The 14776-nt window shown below is 39.8% G+C and overlaps 1 protein-coding gene across 1 annotated transcript in view; it reads right to left on the reverse strand.

The window, feature by feature from the left end:
* Nucleotides 1-14776, reverse strand: part of MICU2 (mitochondrial calcium uptake 2) — a 71101-nt gene that overhangs the window by 10076 nt on the left and 46249 nt on the right. The window contains exons 5-8 of the mRNA XM_033104444.1: nucleotides 11509-11556; nucleotides 10447-10529; nucleotides 2296-2358; nucleotides 1336-1433 (exon numbers count right to left, since the gene is read on the reverse strand). Coding sequence (XP_032960335.1) covers nucleotides 1336-1433; nucleotides 2296-2358; nucleotides 10447-10529; nucleotides 11509-11556 — 292 coding nt within the window. The remainder of the gene's footprint in view (nucleotides 1-1335; nucleotides 1434-2295; nucleotides 2359-10446; nucleotides 10530-11508; nucleotides 11557-14776) is intronic.

Consider the following 14776-nt stretch of genomic DNA (forward strand, 5'->3'; position numbering starts at 1 on the left):
AGTCACAGGCCAGGCACACAGTAGGCACGCAGCAGACGAGGTGCGACGGCATTGAGCACTGGAACTGCCTCCCCTCACCCTTCCGCAGGCCCAGACTCCACTCTTCACGGCTGCGCCGCTCTCTGCTCCACCTCCTCCGCCCACGGCTTTGCCGGCCTCCACAACTGCAGCTTGAAGAAAAGCAGACAGGAACCGCACACAGTGCTACCGGCTGAAACTCACGGTCTACACCTCCAAACAGGCCCTCAACCCTTCCAGACACCTCGCCAGCCAGTGAAGCTCTTGTTGACTTTGCACCGTGGTTATTTGGAGCCCTCTACACCCTCTACAAATCCATCTCAATGGCCTTCTGTCTGTCCTCAGCAGATGACCCTGCCCTAACTTCTCAGAGAGATTAGGGATCATTCTTAGGAAATTTTCTCACTATTGAAACGTGACAGCCCTAGAAAAAGGGGAGTTCCTTCCTTTGTGGATGGCTTACTGGCCATCTGAATCCCGCCTCTATTCTCATGGTTCCTCCAGTTTTCTGTTTTAACTTAAAAAAACCCTTCTCTCTGAATTTTTAAATAATCAATCCCTGGGGGAAAACACACTGAGAACCCTACCCTTTATTTCAGTTTTGGACTTTTTACTTTAGATGTTGAGTTGAGGAGCCTTTTGGGAAAGAAACTGAAGACACTCCAAGCTGAAAACATGTAAGCGAGAGAGCTGAGGAAATGCAAACAGAGAAAGAAGCCAGGGCAGCTGAGAAAGAGAACCCCTTCGGAAACATCTGGTAGCTGGGAAACAAGCTGTGGGAGTGTCTGAAAATAATTCCGGTGGATGTGCATGCAGCACACATTCTGTGCTGCCCACGTGTTCTGTTCTGTGCGCTTAGGACATACTGTCGCATTTAATTCTCATATCAGCCTCAGACTTCCCATGTGGGGGACAGAATGTTAATGGAAACGAAAGGGGAAAGAATAGAAGATTAGGAAGGAAAATATTTGCATGAATTAGAGATTTCCTTTTTTTTCATGATTTGATTATTATAATATTAATTATTATTTATAGTTTTAAAGTTTACTTTTATATTTACTCAAAACTTGTAAAGTAGGGAGGACAAGCATCATCATGTAAATATTTTAAAGACTAAAAGAAGGTACAGTTGACCCTTGAACAACAACGTGGGCTCACTTATACTTGGATTTTAAAAATTTACACGAATTTTTGAAAATCACGTATAAGTGGACCCATGCGGTTCAAACCTGCATTGTTTAAGGGTCGACTGTACTCAGTTGTTTCTTCACTTATTACCTATAATTTCCCTAAGTGAATATAAGTATTTGCATTTACCTTCGAAATTCTCTATAATGAAGTTTTCTTTCTCCTCTCTTTCCAAAGAAATGTATCTGAAGGGTTGTGTTAATTTCAGGTTCTTTCACTGTTGGTTCCTGTAAAAAAAAAAAAGGCTGCGGCAATTTCAAGTAATTATAACCAGGAGAAAAATAGACTCTGTAGCCTGGAACTCTCAGGACAATATCCACAAAAGCTTCCGGTCGCAGCACCACCACCACCACCAACAACAACAAAGGTAGAAGAGAAGTAGCCATTATATCCGTCTGTTACTTTGCATAACACTATTCTGTAATCATCTTTGCTCAAGCAGGAGAAAAACAATGAGGGCTAAAATACTCAAAACACTCAAGGTGGACCTCGACAGTAAGCAAAATTTTAGAAATGTTCACGCATTTTGACCCAACAATTGAATTTCTGGGAAGTTATCCCTCAGATATATCCACCTAGGTATAAAATGACATAATTACAGGATTATTAATTGCAGCATAATTTGTAATAGCAAAAGACTAGATATATTTAAATATCTTTCCAAAGGGGAATGGTTACATAAATCGGCCAAAGTACTATGGAGGCCCTAAAAGGAAGGACACCCAGCTATATTAAGGAAAAAATGGGACAGTGGAACAATGTATAGTATGTATGCCACTGCTTGTATGTATAAAAATGGAATAAAGATACATAGATGTAATCAGTTACATATTTACCTACATGCTTATATATGCGTACCTCTGGGGGACTACACGGTGCTCACTGATCAAGGGGACATGATGCCTGGGAGGCAAACCCTACCCTATATACTCCTGTGAACCCTCTGAAGTCAGGACCATTGAATATAGCACATCTACTTAAAACATTTAGAAAAAAGTGAGTTACTGACAGTTTTCCCAACTATTTGGAAATACTTATTTGTACAAACAGAATAGAGAAGCTATTATAATATCAACTGTTTGCACATACCTGGCATTCTGTGTCATTAGTTCTCATCTTCACGTCATCTTGTTTACTTATGATCCTCTGTAGCTAAAAAGATTGCAAATATGAATTTAGATGTGTCTACTGGATTTTTCACAACAACCTAAAAAACAGAGACTGAGTTTTTGTTTTAAAACATATGTTAGATATTTAAATTCTTTTTATATTGTAACTGCTAATATTACGTTTTTTCTCAGATCATGTAAAAAACAAAGGAGAAATAGATATGCAAGTATTAACAATATTATTATTCTGATTTTTTCTCCTAAGAAAGCTAGATTACTTAGTATATACATACTCTAAAGGCATCACTCTATAACAACTTCATGATTACCCTCATTCTTCAAGAGAATTTTTATTCGTTTTTTTGTATCACTGATAGTTTGTGGCCACATTTTCAAGTATACTCATGTAACTCTTAAGAAGCTATTTATATCATGTAAATATTGTTCCTTTTCCCTTTATGCATTTATAAAGTATTAAAATAATTTAAAGACCTACATTTCTACCAATTATAAAACTGTCAATAGTACCCTGAGACTGAGCACATTAAAAACCTACCTTTCAGAGTCTTTTGTACCAATCCTCCTGTGGAAAGCAAAGTTTTTAAGAAAAGATTTAAAAAAAAAATGAATATAGGGGCGGCCAGTTGGATCAGTTAGTTAAGAGTGCAGTACTCATAACACCAAGGTCGCCCGCCGGTTTGATTCCTGCATGGAATGGTGAGCTGCGCCCTCCACAACTAGATTGAAAACGACGACTTGACTTGGAACTGACGGGTCCTGGAAAAACACACTGTTCCCCAATATTCCCCAATAAAAACTTTTTTAAAAAAAGGAATATAGACAAAATCTAAAACTACGAATTCAAATCAATTAGGAGGCAGACCTTCACTCGTTTTTTTTTTTTCTAGGCTACTTTTTTGTTAATACTTTAAAAATTGCTGCAACTAAATTCCAAATTAATTATCTCAAATTCAGCATCTTCCACTATGCTTATTTTAGGCAAGTGATTTATCTCTAGTTATCTAAATCCCTCAAACTTTTCAACACAGTTCATACTCATTTTAGGGAAAAATGTTGAAAAGCTTTATACTAGTTTAATCCTTCATTTTGTAAGTTGACAATCAAATAGTATAACACCAAGTTCAATACCCAGACATTTCTCCCTAATGGTGGTAAGTCAAAATTTATCATATAGATAACAATTTGAAAAATAGAAATGTTATTCATAAAATGATTATAAATTTTTATCAAATATTCAAAACTTATTTTTCTTCTATTATAAGACAATTATTATAGTTGTTGTAATCTTCACATAGTCACTGTCAAATAGTTACAAATAAAACAAAAATAGCAAATAGGAGCTGTTCATTGAAATAAGAATTTGTTAGGAGACTTACTATATAATATTGGCTTATTCTAATTGGTGTGGGACTTAGAACAAGGGTCTGTCCTAGAGTCTGCCCAGTGGGTTTAGTGCCAGATAAACTGTCATGTTAGTCTTACTGAAAACATTTTGGTTTGGATTCAGGGAGGGGGTTATAGCAAGTTGTAGTGTGCTTTAAAGATTATGGTACTGCACATTTAGTTCTATAGTAATCACTCCATTTGAAAGATCATAAACATTTTGTACCCAGGTGTTCTCTTGTGCCAAAAGATCTTGCCGGTCTAGTGAGACACTTTCTAAAATGGCTGCAGATGACGCTGATTCATGACAGCAATGTATGAAGTACCCCGCCTGTGATGCAAGTCCTGTTCTAAGTGTTGGGAACACTGGGGTGAAGGACAGATGATGTCCTTGCTCTCATTAAACTTACATGCTAATTGGCAAGTGAACAAATCAATAAGAGAATTTCAGATAATGTTAAGTGCTACAACTAGGATACACTAAAATAAAGTAGGGTACCAGGATTCAAGACTACTGGGAGGGCTAACTGTTAGACAGGCTTCTTCTGGGTCCTTCTCTTTGTGAACATGACATGTGGCTGAGATCTGAATGACTCGAAGCTACCAGAGGCATGGGGACAGGTTATTCTAGGTGGAGGGAAGAGCAAAGTTCCTTGTGGAAATAGGGGTACTTTGTTAGAGAAACAAAGAAGTCGTTACACATAAATGGTAAGAGAAGCAGGAGGACACATTCACCAAATACAAATTGTGAATGTCTAAAAAGGTATGGACAAACTGGCCAAATTTATATTGATCCGTGTTTTCAATTTCAGGCTGAAAATGGAGAAAAGTATGTAGGGTTGATTTAACTTATTTGTGTTTTCAGATCATGATAGTTTAAATTCTGAAGCAACAACACTATTCCAAAATCAGGAATAAAGCCTAGTGAAGGTTTGTATTCCTTTAATGATAACTCTCGCAGGTACTTCACAGGACAGAACTGCAACAGCACCATATTAAGGGTACAATCCCTACCAGTGTGAAACGGGAAATAAAAGAACCACTGTAATAAAAGGAGAAATTTATATAAAAAAGACTTGTCATCAATCTATTATTTAAAGAAATTGCACTAGGACCCTGGCACTTATCCCAAATAAGCATTCCTACTGCCATCAAGTTTGCACGTCCTGCTCACTCCTCGTCAAACGGCTTCTGCGATGGCTCCCAGGGACTCACCAGGCCCCAGGGCTCTGTGTCAGTCTGTCCTAATGACCACTCTTGGAGAATATGCTATGGAACTGCCCTCAGGGTCCCCTCTTCCGACTTGGGCTCCGCACACTCTGGGCTCTCCCTCCCTTCTTTGTCCTCCACTTAGGACCTGCTCCTTGCAGCTGCGTCCCTGGGCCTCAGCTTCAGCGGGACCTCCTACCTGAAACCATTTCCAAGACTGGCCTTAACCCTGTGATGTCACACGCACAGCTTAATGGTCACCTAATTTAATTAATAGAATGCTCCCTGCTCCTGGTCACATTTTTTTTTTTTTAAATTTATTGGGGTGACAATTGTTAGTAAAGTTACATAGATTTCAGGTGTACAATTCTGCATTACATCATCTATAAATCCCATTGTGTGTTCACCCCCCGGAGTCAGTTCTCCTTCCATCACCATATGTTTGATCCCCCTTAACCTCATCTCCCATCCCCCACCCCCCTTTCCCTCTGGTAACCACTCAACTATTGTCTGTGTCTATGAGTTCTTGTTTCTCATTTGTCTTGTTCTTTTGTTGTTTTTGGTTTATATACCACATATCAGTGAAATCATATGGTTCTCTGCTTTTTCTGTCTAACTTATTTCGCTTAGCATTATACTCTCAAGATCCATCCATGTTGTCACAGATGTTCCTATATCATCTTTTCTTACCGCTGTATAATATTCCATTGTGTATATATACCACAACTTCTTTATCCATTCATCTATCGAAGGACATTTTGGTTGTTTCCATGTCTTGGCCACCGTAAACAAAGCTGCAATAAACATTGGAGCACACGTGTCTTTATGTGTAGATGTTTTCAGATTTTTTGGGTAGATACCCAGGAGAGGGATTGCTGGGACATATGGTAATTCTATTCGTAATTTTTTAAGGAACCTCCACACTCTGGCCACATTCTTGATCCCACACAGCTGCTGGCTACACTGGTCACCGCCACAGGGACAGCCTCCGAGCAGTTTATCCAGCTCAACATTTCCACGCTCAAAGAGTTAACATCTTTTCCAGCCCATTCCTTTGAATTCTTAAAACAAGAAAGGCTGACATGGAGAAGAGCAGCTCTAGAACCAGAAGGACTTGGAACCAAATCATCACATCATTCTTTTCCTTCCCAACATTTACAGCCTTTCTTGAGAGGCTACAACCATTATGCCCAAAAGTATACAACCTCATTTCCCATCTAAAATTAATGAGAATATGTTTTACTTTAAATGGGACATAGAGGCAAAGTTCTGAGAATTAAAGTGTGGGTGGAAAAGGGGCCACATATTAAACCTGACAAGCTCAGGACACTGAAAAGAACTACATAAGATGGCGTGAGCATAAAAAATTTCATAACTAAGTGGGCCATGGCAGGAAGTCACATCTTTAGCCTGAAGCTTCCTTCATAGTCAATCTTCACCTTAAGTGAGTCTGTCTATTGTCTTTTTGCACCTAAGATGACATCTTTGGAATGTCAGTAATCACTTTTTTCAGACCAGAGCAGGAAAGTACAGAATCCCTCATTATGATTCTTGTCCCTTGATTAACAGCTCTATGTGATTACTAACCATCCTGTACCCAACTATGGGAAAGAAGTACCTGTCTCTCCAATTTACTTTTATCCAATCCCAGAGATTTCCCCCCCCTTTGCTTTCTCCCACCCCCTTAATATACCACCAGTGGGTTTCATGTAACCCTCCTCCTTTGATTCTATGTATAAAATAAACTGTAAACTGCCATTTCATGGAGCATTTTCTCAATCCGTTGAGATTTTGCTTCCCAGCAACCGTCATCAGTTTGGCTCAAATAAACTCTTATAAGCTTTCTCTTAGGCTGGATGATTTTCTTCAACAAAAGTATAACCATAAAGTCTTAAATACATACGTCAATATCAAAAGAAGCAATTCCCCAAATCATGAAAACATGATGAAGTAACTACATAGAAAAAAAACGGACATTTCAGTCATTTCATTTTTTCTTGTATGTTGCCACACAGCAGCCTACCCGTCTGTCTCCTCGTACCTCGCCTAAAGAAAGGAGAGTCTGTGAGACTAATCCTTTCAGGGACTTTGCTTCACCTTTGTGCTTACACCTTATGCCTCCCTGTTTGGCCCCAGAGGATAGCTGGTTAGCCAATGACGGGTAAGATTCCCCACGGGGAGGACAACTCAAGCCAGGCACAGCCCAGTGGGGACCAGCAGGAGAACCCACGGGGTTGATAGAGGTGGGCATAGACCCCCACCTTCCCCCGGCTAAGGAGAGCTTCTGCCTGTGTGGCTGCATTCCTTCCCACAACATGCTTGGGAAGAGATTCAAGGGTGTAGTAATAACAGTTCTCCATCTATCCATTTCAATAAGTTTCAGCATAAAGGTTTTGTCTCTTGGGGAGGTACATACTGAAACTGACAGTTCAGCTGCTTGCAGGCAAGGGTAATTAGTTCAAATCAGTTTCTTAGTACAATGTGTGAAATTCACAGACCTTGGAGAAGACAATGTTGCTTTCTTGTGTGTGCATCAATATTGGGGGGCTTTCAGTCCTTTGAGGCTGTGAGACCTTTGGCCCCTGTTTCATAACTGTCTCAATTTTTGTTTCTTACTTTCTTAACCCTTCCCGCCCCTTCTCATTCACTCACTGCCTGTGTTGCGCTGGACGCAATACTTGTATATAGTGAAAACATGTATTTATAACTTCAGCCTTCAGATAGCAGATTTCATAAAGTCATTATTCATTTAAAATAGACAAATGTTTACAAAGAACATTTAAATTAAATTTCATAGTTGCTTATGAAATGGTATTTGGAAGGTTGACCTGTCTGAGGAAATAAGAGTCCTGTCAAGAGAGATGGTAAACTATAAATATAAAATATGCCAGTGTTAAAAACCTCACAGTGTTCTATAGGAAAATCAAGAAAGATAATCTTTTTTGGGAAAAAAATATTTAGCATTATAAATTTGAATGTAAGTTTTATGTATGAATTCAATAAGGAATATCTTTAAACCTTGCACTGTCACATAATCATCACCTGTTTTGTGTAAAACAATAAAAATGATGTACTTTTTGAATGTGCATACATCAAAACCAAAAGGTTAATTTTCACTTTTTCCTTTATTGGCAACTTGGGACGCACTTCGGGTGTCGGTTCCCAGAGGACACTTTTCACAAATCATGAGGGCACCTCTGCCCAGTGTGCCAGCCTTCTCCTGTCTGTCATGTCCCTGACCCTGTTCATGTACACGCTGGTTCCCTCCAGTCCCTGCTTTGCTGGACGCTCTTTAGGATTAACTCCCTGAGCTGCCAAATAAACCCAAACACTGAATTTAGTGTGCAAGCAGAAGCTAAATCCACTTTTGCTTGGTCAAGTGAATCCAAATTCTGCAACAACTCCTGTCTAGAAACAGACATTGTGGTCTTCAGCATCTCATCCTCAAATGTGGATCACACTCATGAATCCTGCTGGAAAATCTTCACTGATCTCACCTCTCCTGCCATTACGACCAACTGTGTCCCAGAGAGCCTGTGGCACCATCTCTAAAACGTGGACACTACTCCTCATTTTGTAGGTCGCTGTCAAGATTCAACAATGTGACACTTACGTAGGACATAACCAGTCCTTAAGAAGAGTCTTTTGTCTTTGATCAGTCAGTACTGTCACTATTCTAGTCAGGCTGATTTCTTCTTTCCCATCATTTCTCTAAACCACCGGAAGCCAAGTTCCACAGCAGCTCCTGACTGTACGTTCTGCTTTCCACTCACAGGTGTGAGCCGGCCATGGCCATAGCCCAGCGGGCCTCCTTGCTGTTTTTTTTTTTTTTTTTTTTTTTAATTGGGGAAGGAGAACAGGACTTTATTGGGGAACAGTGTGACTTCTGGGACTTTTTCCAAGTCAAGTTGTTGTGCTTTCAATCTTAGTTGTGGAGGGCGCAGCTCAGCTCCAGGTACAGTTGCTGTTGTTAGCTGCAGGGGGCACAGCCCACCATCCCTTGCAGGAGGTGAGGAGACAAACCGGCAACCTTGTGGTTGAAAGCCTGCGTTCCAACCAACTAAGCCATCTGGCCACCTGGGAGCTGAGCAGCAGCTCAATGACTCCATTCTAGTTGAGGAGGGCACAGCTCGCTGGCCCATGTGGGAATCAAACCGGCAGCCTCTGTTGCCCAGAGCTCGCGCTCTAACCAACTGAGTCACCCGTCCGCCCCCAGTCTGTCCTCTTTGATTCACCTCTCAGACTGTGGCCAGAGGTGGATTTGGGAACACTGAAGTACAATCGGCATGACAGCTGCCCACTAGTTTCTGACTGAAATCGCTTGTTATTTTCTTTACCTAAGTACACCCGTATTTTGTCATCTGCAGTTTCCAGTTTCACTTTCTTTAAAGTGCAGCAAAATGTAAAGAAATGGGTGAAATTAATGTCCCCAAATTATTACTTCGTCATGTATTCAATATAAAAATTGAGGGTTTTTACATTTCTCGCCTTTATCCTCAATACCCAGTGTGTATTTTACACTGATGGGACATCTCTCTTCAGATGTTACATTTCATTGGAAATACTTGATCTGCATTTAGATTTCATAAAATTTAAATTGAAAAAGTAGACTCACATCCCCAAGCTGTTCCAAACATACCTAAAACGTTCCCAATACCTGAAGTCAATGTCAGTTTTTAAATTTAGATTTTAAATGAATTAAAATAAAAAAACTCAAGTTTCCCTGTCACAGCTGTATTTCAAGGGCTCAGTTGCCACATGGCTGCTGGCCACTCCATTGGGCGGCCAAGTGCAGACGCTCCACTTTCTATATAATTTTAACAAGCTTTGGTGTCTGTTTCTCAGGACACTGGAGACTGGAAGAAAAAACCAGATGACTGGAACTGACATTTTTTTCCCATGAAGTACTCTAAAAGATTAAAAACAGTGACCCCTGGCACATACCCAACAGTTTATGCGCAGAGGTATTTTTTAATATTACCATCAACTTTCTTGGAACAAAGTGGAATTTACTGGTTGGATGTCCTAGAATTATGTCTTGGGAGATTTCATTTAAACATATTTTTAGCTTTTCAAATATTAGCCTTAGCAAATTCCTGGAAAATATGCCTCAATTCATACCTATTGTGGCTTTTCCATTTCCCCCTATTTTTATGAAGGCCTAAGATTTGTTTTTCTTATCTTTTTTGTGTGGGGGGGGAGTGGCGGGGGAAGGTATGAGAATAATTTTTAACATATCTATGAAGCCCTTTCTATTGTATTATAATTTGCTGAAATTGTAAAAATAAAAACCCTAAAAAATGTAGACGCTTAAGCTCATTTCTCTTTTTGGAATCTTATGTTCTGTTCCTTAACTGTCTCTCAAGGTTCAAAAATTTAATATTTTTGAATGTATAAATGATTTCTTGACATTTTATCTATAAGCAGTGGATATAATTTTGATTTTTATGGAAGTGTAAAATTATCACAAATATCTGAGTGTCTTATGATAAACTAAAAATAACTAGAATTCACTTACCTTAAAAAATTCCTTTTTCTCAACCATTTCATCACCATCTGCATCCAACATTTTAAAAGCAACATGAAACCCAGTATGGGGTTCTGCAATCAAGTGATAAATGAATAATTATTTAAATGTTGGTGAAATACAAATTACTTGCAGATATAGTCAGATCTTCAAATTTGAAATAAGTTACCAGAAACCACATGAGTAGATGCCTACACAAAGAAAAAAGTGCTCTGTTCCTGTGACAGTTTCAAAGGCTGATATAGTTCCGTGGGTGTGCTGTGCTGTCATTAAGTGTTCTGCCCTCAAATCAAAGCAAAATTTATTTGAGAATCTCATTTCTTTAGTCTTCCTATATTCTTATGGGATCTTGCCTACTTTCACTTTCATATTGATTTTCATTCTTTATTGCTCTTTCTCTTTCTCAGAGTAGGGCTTTTTAGAAAAAAAAATTATTTTGAAATAATTTTAGACTTATGGAAATGTCAGAAAGATCATATGGTGAGTTCTCATATACCCGTCACCCAACTTCCTCTAATGTCATCATCTTATATAACCACAGTACCGGTATCAAAACTAAGACATTAACCCTGGTATAGCATTTTAAACTAAACTACAGACTCTATTGCGATTTCATGTTTTTCCACTGATGACGTTTTTCCTATTCTAGGATCAAGTACAAGAAGCCATGTTGTATTTAGTTGTCATGTCTCCTAGTTACATCCAAGATGTGAAAATTTCTCAACGTCCGCTTGATTTTCATGATCTTGACAGTGTGAAGACTACTGGTCGGGAACTTTGTAGAATGTCGGTGAGGGTTTTTTAACATCCCTGAATGAGGCGAAGTCTGACTCTGCTGGTCAACAGGCCTTCTGCTAAACAGATAAAGTTATGGGGCCACAGTGCAAAGGGGGTGTAATAATCTAACCCAACAGTATCATCTCGCGTTTTGGAAACTAAAGTACCAATAACATTTTTAATGGTAAAGACATAAAAACTAAACTCCCACAAACCTGTTCAGTATACTACTAGAGAATGCCACATGATCATTGAGAAAAATTGTGCAATACTTACTAGTGAGGATTGTAAGCAAGAAAAGATACTCAGTATATGAAATGAGCCCTGAAAGAGATAAAATAAAAACATTGGAAAATAAGTTTTTGGTGGTTTAGTAGTAATCATATATACACTACACGTAAACTTAATTCAAAACACATTCTTACTTTAAATTACGTCTCTTTGGTACAGTAGAAAACATTTATAATAGCGAGCTAGGTACAGTACTAACATTTAAAAAAGATATGAGGTTTCACCAGGTTACCAGTATTAGTAAGGAGCAGGAATGGGTGCTGGCTGGGAAATAACAGGTACCACTGGAGGTTTTACCTGCATGGCATGTACTTTATGTAACTGCTACTCAAATTTTACTATTCATAACATCTCAAGTAAAGCAAATGTATAAACTGAGTAGAGTAACAAGAGATTTGCACATACCAAGGGTCAGACTACATATTTACATGGAAATACTGAAATCTCTGTGGCAGTACTGCTTTTCCTCTGGGCAAACTCTCCTTCCCACTCCCACATGCCTCCTGGGTGGGACTGCCCATTGACCCGAGGCAGATGCTGACGGGTCTTGGCAGCCACCTCACCCTGCAGAGCTGGTGCAGGGAGGGCACCAGGAGGCTACCTTCGTCTGGCTGCAGGGGTCACGCTGGGCCACACAGAGTGGGATCTCTGCAGAGATGCTGGACCACTCACTTCATCTCCCCGTCAGGCTTTGCTGTGAGAATGTCTCACTTAGGATGTAGGTCATGGAGACAGCCCACAGTGCAGTCAGTCGCTAACTGGCAGGCCTGAAGGATGGACCCTGGCAATGCCCGACCCTGGAAGTATGCTGGGCTTGAAGCTCGTTCTGTGTCTGACCACGAAATAAACTTCCTTTCTGCTCAAGTAAGTGGTGTCAGGTTATATGTGCTTGCCATAAAAAGAATCACAATAAACACAGAAACCATATCTGATAAATCATTGCTTCTTGATAACGTAAAAGAAATTTCCCTCTGGATCATAACCTTGGAATAATAGCAAACTACACAATTCAAAAACTTTATCATGGAAAACTTCAGTCACATACAAAAGTAGAGAAAAAAACATGATGAATAATTACGGGTATCGGCTTCAGTCATGATCGGCTCAAGGTAGGTCTTGTTTAATCGTACCCTCTCATTCCCTTTCCCTCACAAATCCCATGTGTCATATCATTTCATAGTGGAGAACTCAGGCTGTATCACCAAAGGGACTACTCCCTAACCCCAAATATACAGAGGGTGCCCAAAACGTCTACACATTTTAAGACAGAAAAAAAACTGCATTAAAATTGTAATAATATATATCGATAACAAAAGATGAATACAAGTCACGTTTGACTTCTGCAATTACAAGAGGTGCTCAAAGTGGTTCCCATCAGCGTAATTTTAATACAGTATTTTCTTATCTTAAAATGTGTATACATCTTTTGGCACCCTCTGTATTTACCACCCCTAAAAACTTATCAATAATTCCCTAACATTATCAAATTAAAATTAGTGTTATAAATGTCCCTGTTTCAGAAATGTTTTAAAGTGTGCTCAAATCAGGATTCAAAGAAGGTCCCTGCATAGCACTTAGTTGACACTTTCAAGTCACTTTTTTTTTGTGGTAAAATATGGTAACATAAAAGTTACATTGTAGCCAATTTTAGATGTGCAGTCCAGTGGCATTAGGTATATCCACATTGTTTTGTGACCATTATCAGACGGTTTTCATCATCACAACCGAAACTCCACAAACACCAGCTCCCTATACTCTTGTGTCCCCAGCCCCTCTAGTCCTCTTCCTGTCTCTGAGGGACCTCGCATGGAGGAGTCTTACAGTATGTGCCCTTTGTGACTGGCTTACATCACTGAGCACGATGTGCTCAGGCTCACCTGTGTTACAGCCTCTGTCAGAATCCCCTTCCTTTTTGAGGCTGAATGACACGTTTATGTCGCCTTGTGTTTCCCCACCATCTGTGATTGTTCCCACCTATGGCTGTTGCGAGCAACGCTGCTCCAAACGCTGTTGTACCAACTAAGACCTGTGGAGTCTCTGCTTTAATTCTGGGTACACACCCAGAAGAGGACCTGCTGGGCCCCGGAGGAAGTCTGTGTCTCTTTTTGTGAGGAACCTCCACACAGTTTCCCACAAGGACTGCACCACTTTATACAGCCACCAGCAGTGCGCAAGGATTACAATTCCTCCACATCCTTGCCAACACCTGTTATTTTTTATTCTTGGTAATAATGGGTGTGAAGTGGTGTCTCATTGTGGTTTTGACTTGCATTTCCCTAATGATTAGTTATGTTGAACACCTTTCATGTATGAATTAGCCATTTGTATGCCTTCTTTAGAGAAAAGTCTATTCCACTTGTCCATTTGTAAATAGCATTGTTTGCTTTCTGTTGCTGAGTTTAGGAGTTCTTTACACATCGTGGATATTAGCCCCATATATGATCTGCAAATGTTTTCTCCCATCCTGCAGGTTGCCTTTTCACTCTCTCGATGGTATACTTTGATTCACAGAAGTTTTCATTTTTCTTTTGTTTCCTGTGTCTTAAATCTCTTTTAACCTCTAGGTTCTTCCTTGTCTTTTTTTCTTCCTCTCTTTCAACTTATTTGTTGAAGAAGCCTGGTCATTTGTCCTGTAGTTTCTCGTAGCCTAGAACATTTTGATGAGACTGCATTTTCTTGGTGTCACTTTACGTGTTCCTCTGACTTCCACATTTTCTCCAAATTGGTTCTTCGAGCCAGAGCCGTGCTGTACACACCGGGAGGCCACAATGCCCATGTTTACAGAAAATGCAAAGTGCCACTGAAAGATGCTGAAGGTAAGAGTTACAGGGCTTCGGGAAAATGTGAAACCATTTCCAGTTTGGATGATCAGAGGTGTAATTCTAAAAGTGGTATTTGAAGGATGGATGAAAATTTTAATTAAGCAGGTGTGACATAAGTGGGAAAGTCACATAAGATAGATAAAGCTGAATGTGAAAATGAAAAGGAGACTGTCTGAAGTAGTAGTACACGGGGGGAAGCAGTATGGAAGTACAGAAGTGAGGAGCACAGGCTCGAGGGCACGATGGCTGCCAGGGGACGCCCCCCTACCCCACCTCCACCCCCGGCTCTGGCTCCAGGTCACACAAAGCAGAAACTCCAGCCAGAGCGGTTCAGAGTAAGGCAGGGAAGGATTTTTAAATGCAGGTAATTCGGTGTCTTACCTGTAACTTCAGGTATACATTTTTAAAATGTTCTGAATGACTTACTTTTT

Source organism: Rhinolophus ferrumequinum, chromosome 4 (assembly GCF_004115265.2).
Source record: "Rhinolophus ferrumequinum isolate MPI-CBG mRhiFer1 chromosome 4, mRhiFer1_v1.p, whole genome shotgun sequence".
NCBI classification, from domain to species: domain Eukaryota; kingdom Metazoa; phylum Chordata; class Mammalia; order Chiroptera; family Rhinolophidae; genus Rhinolophus; species Rhinolophus ferrumequinum.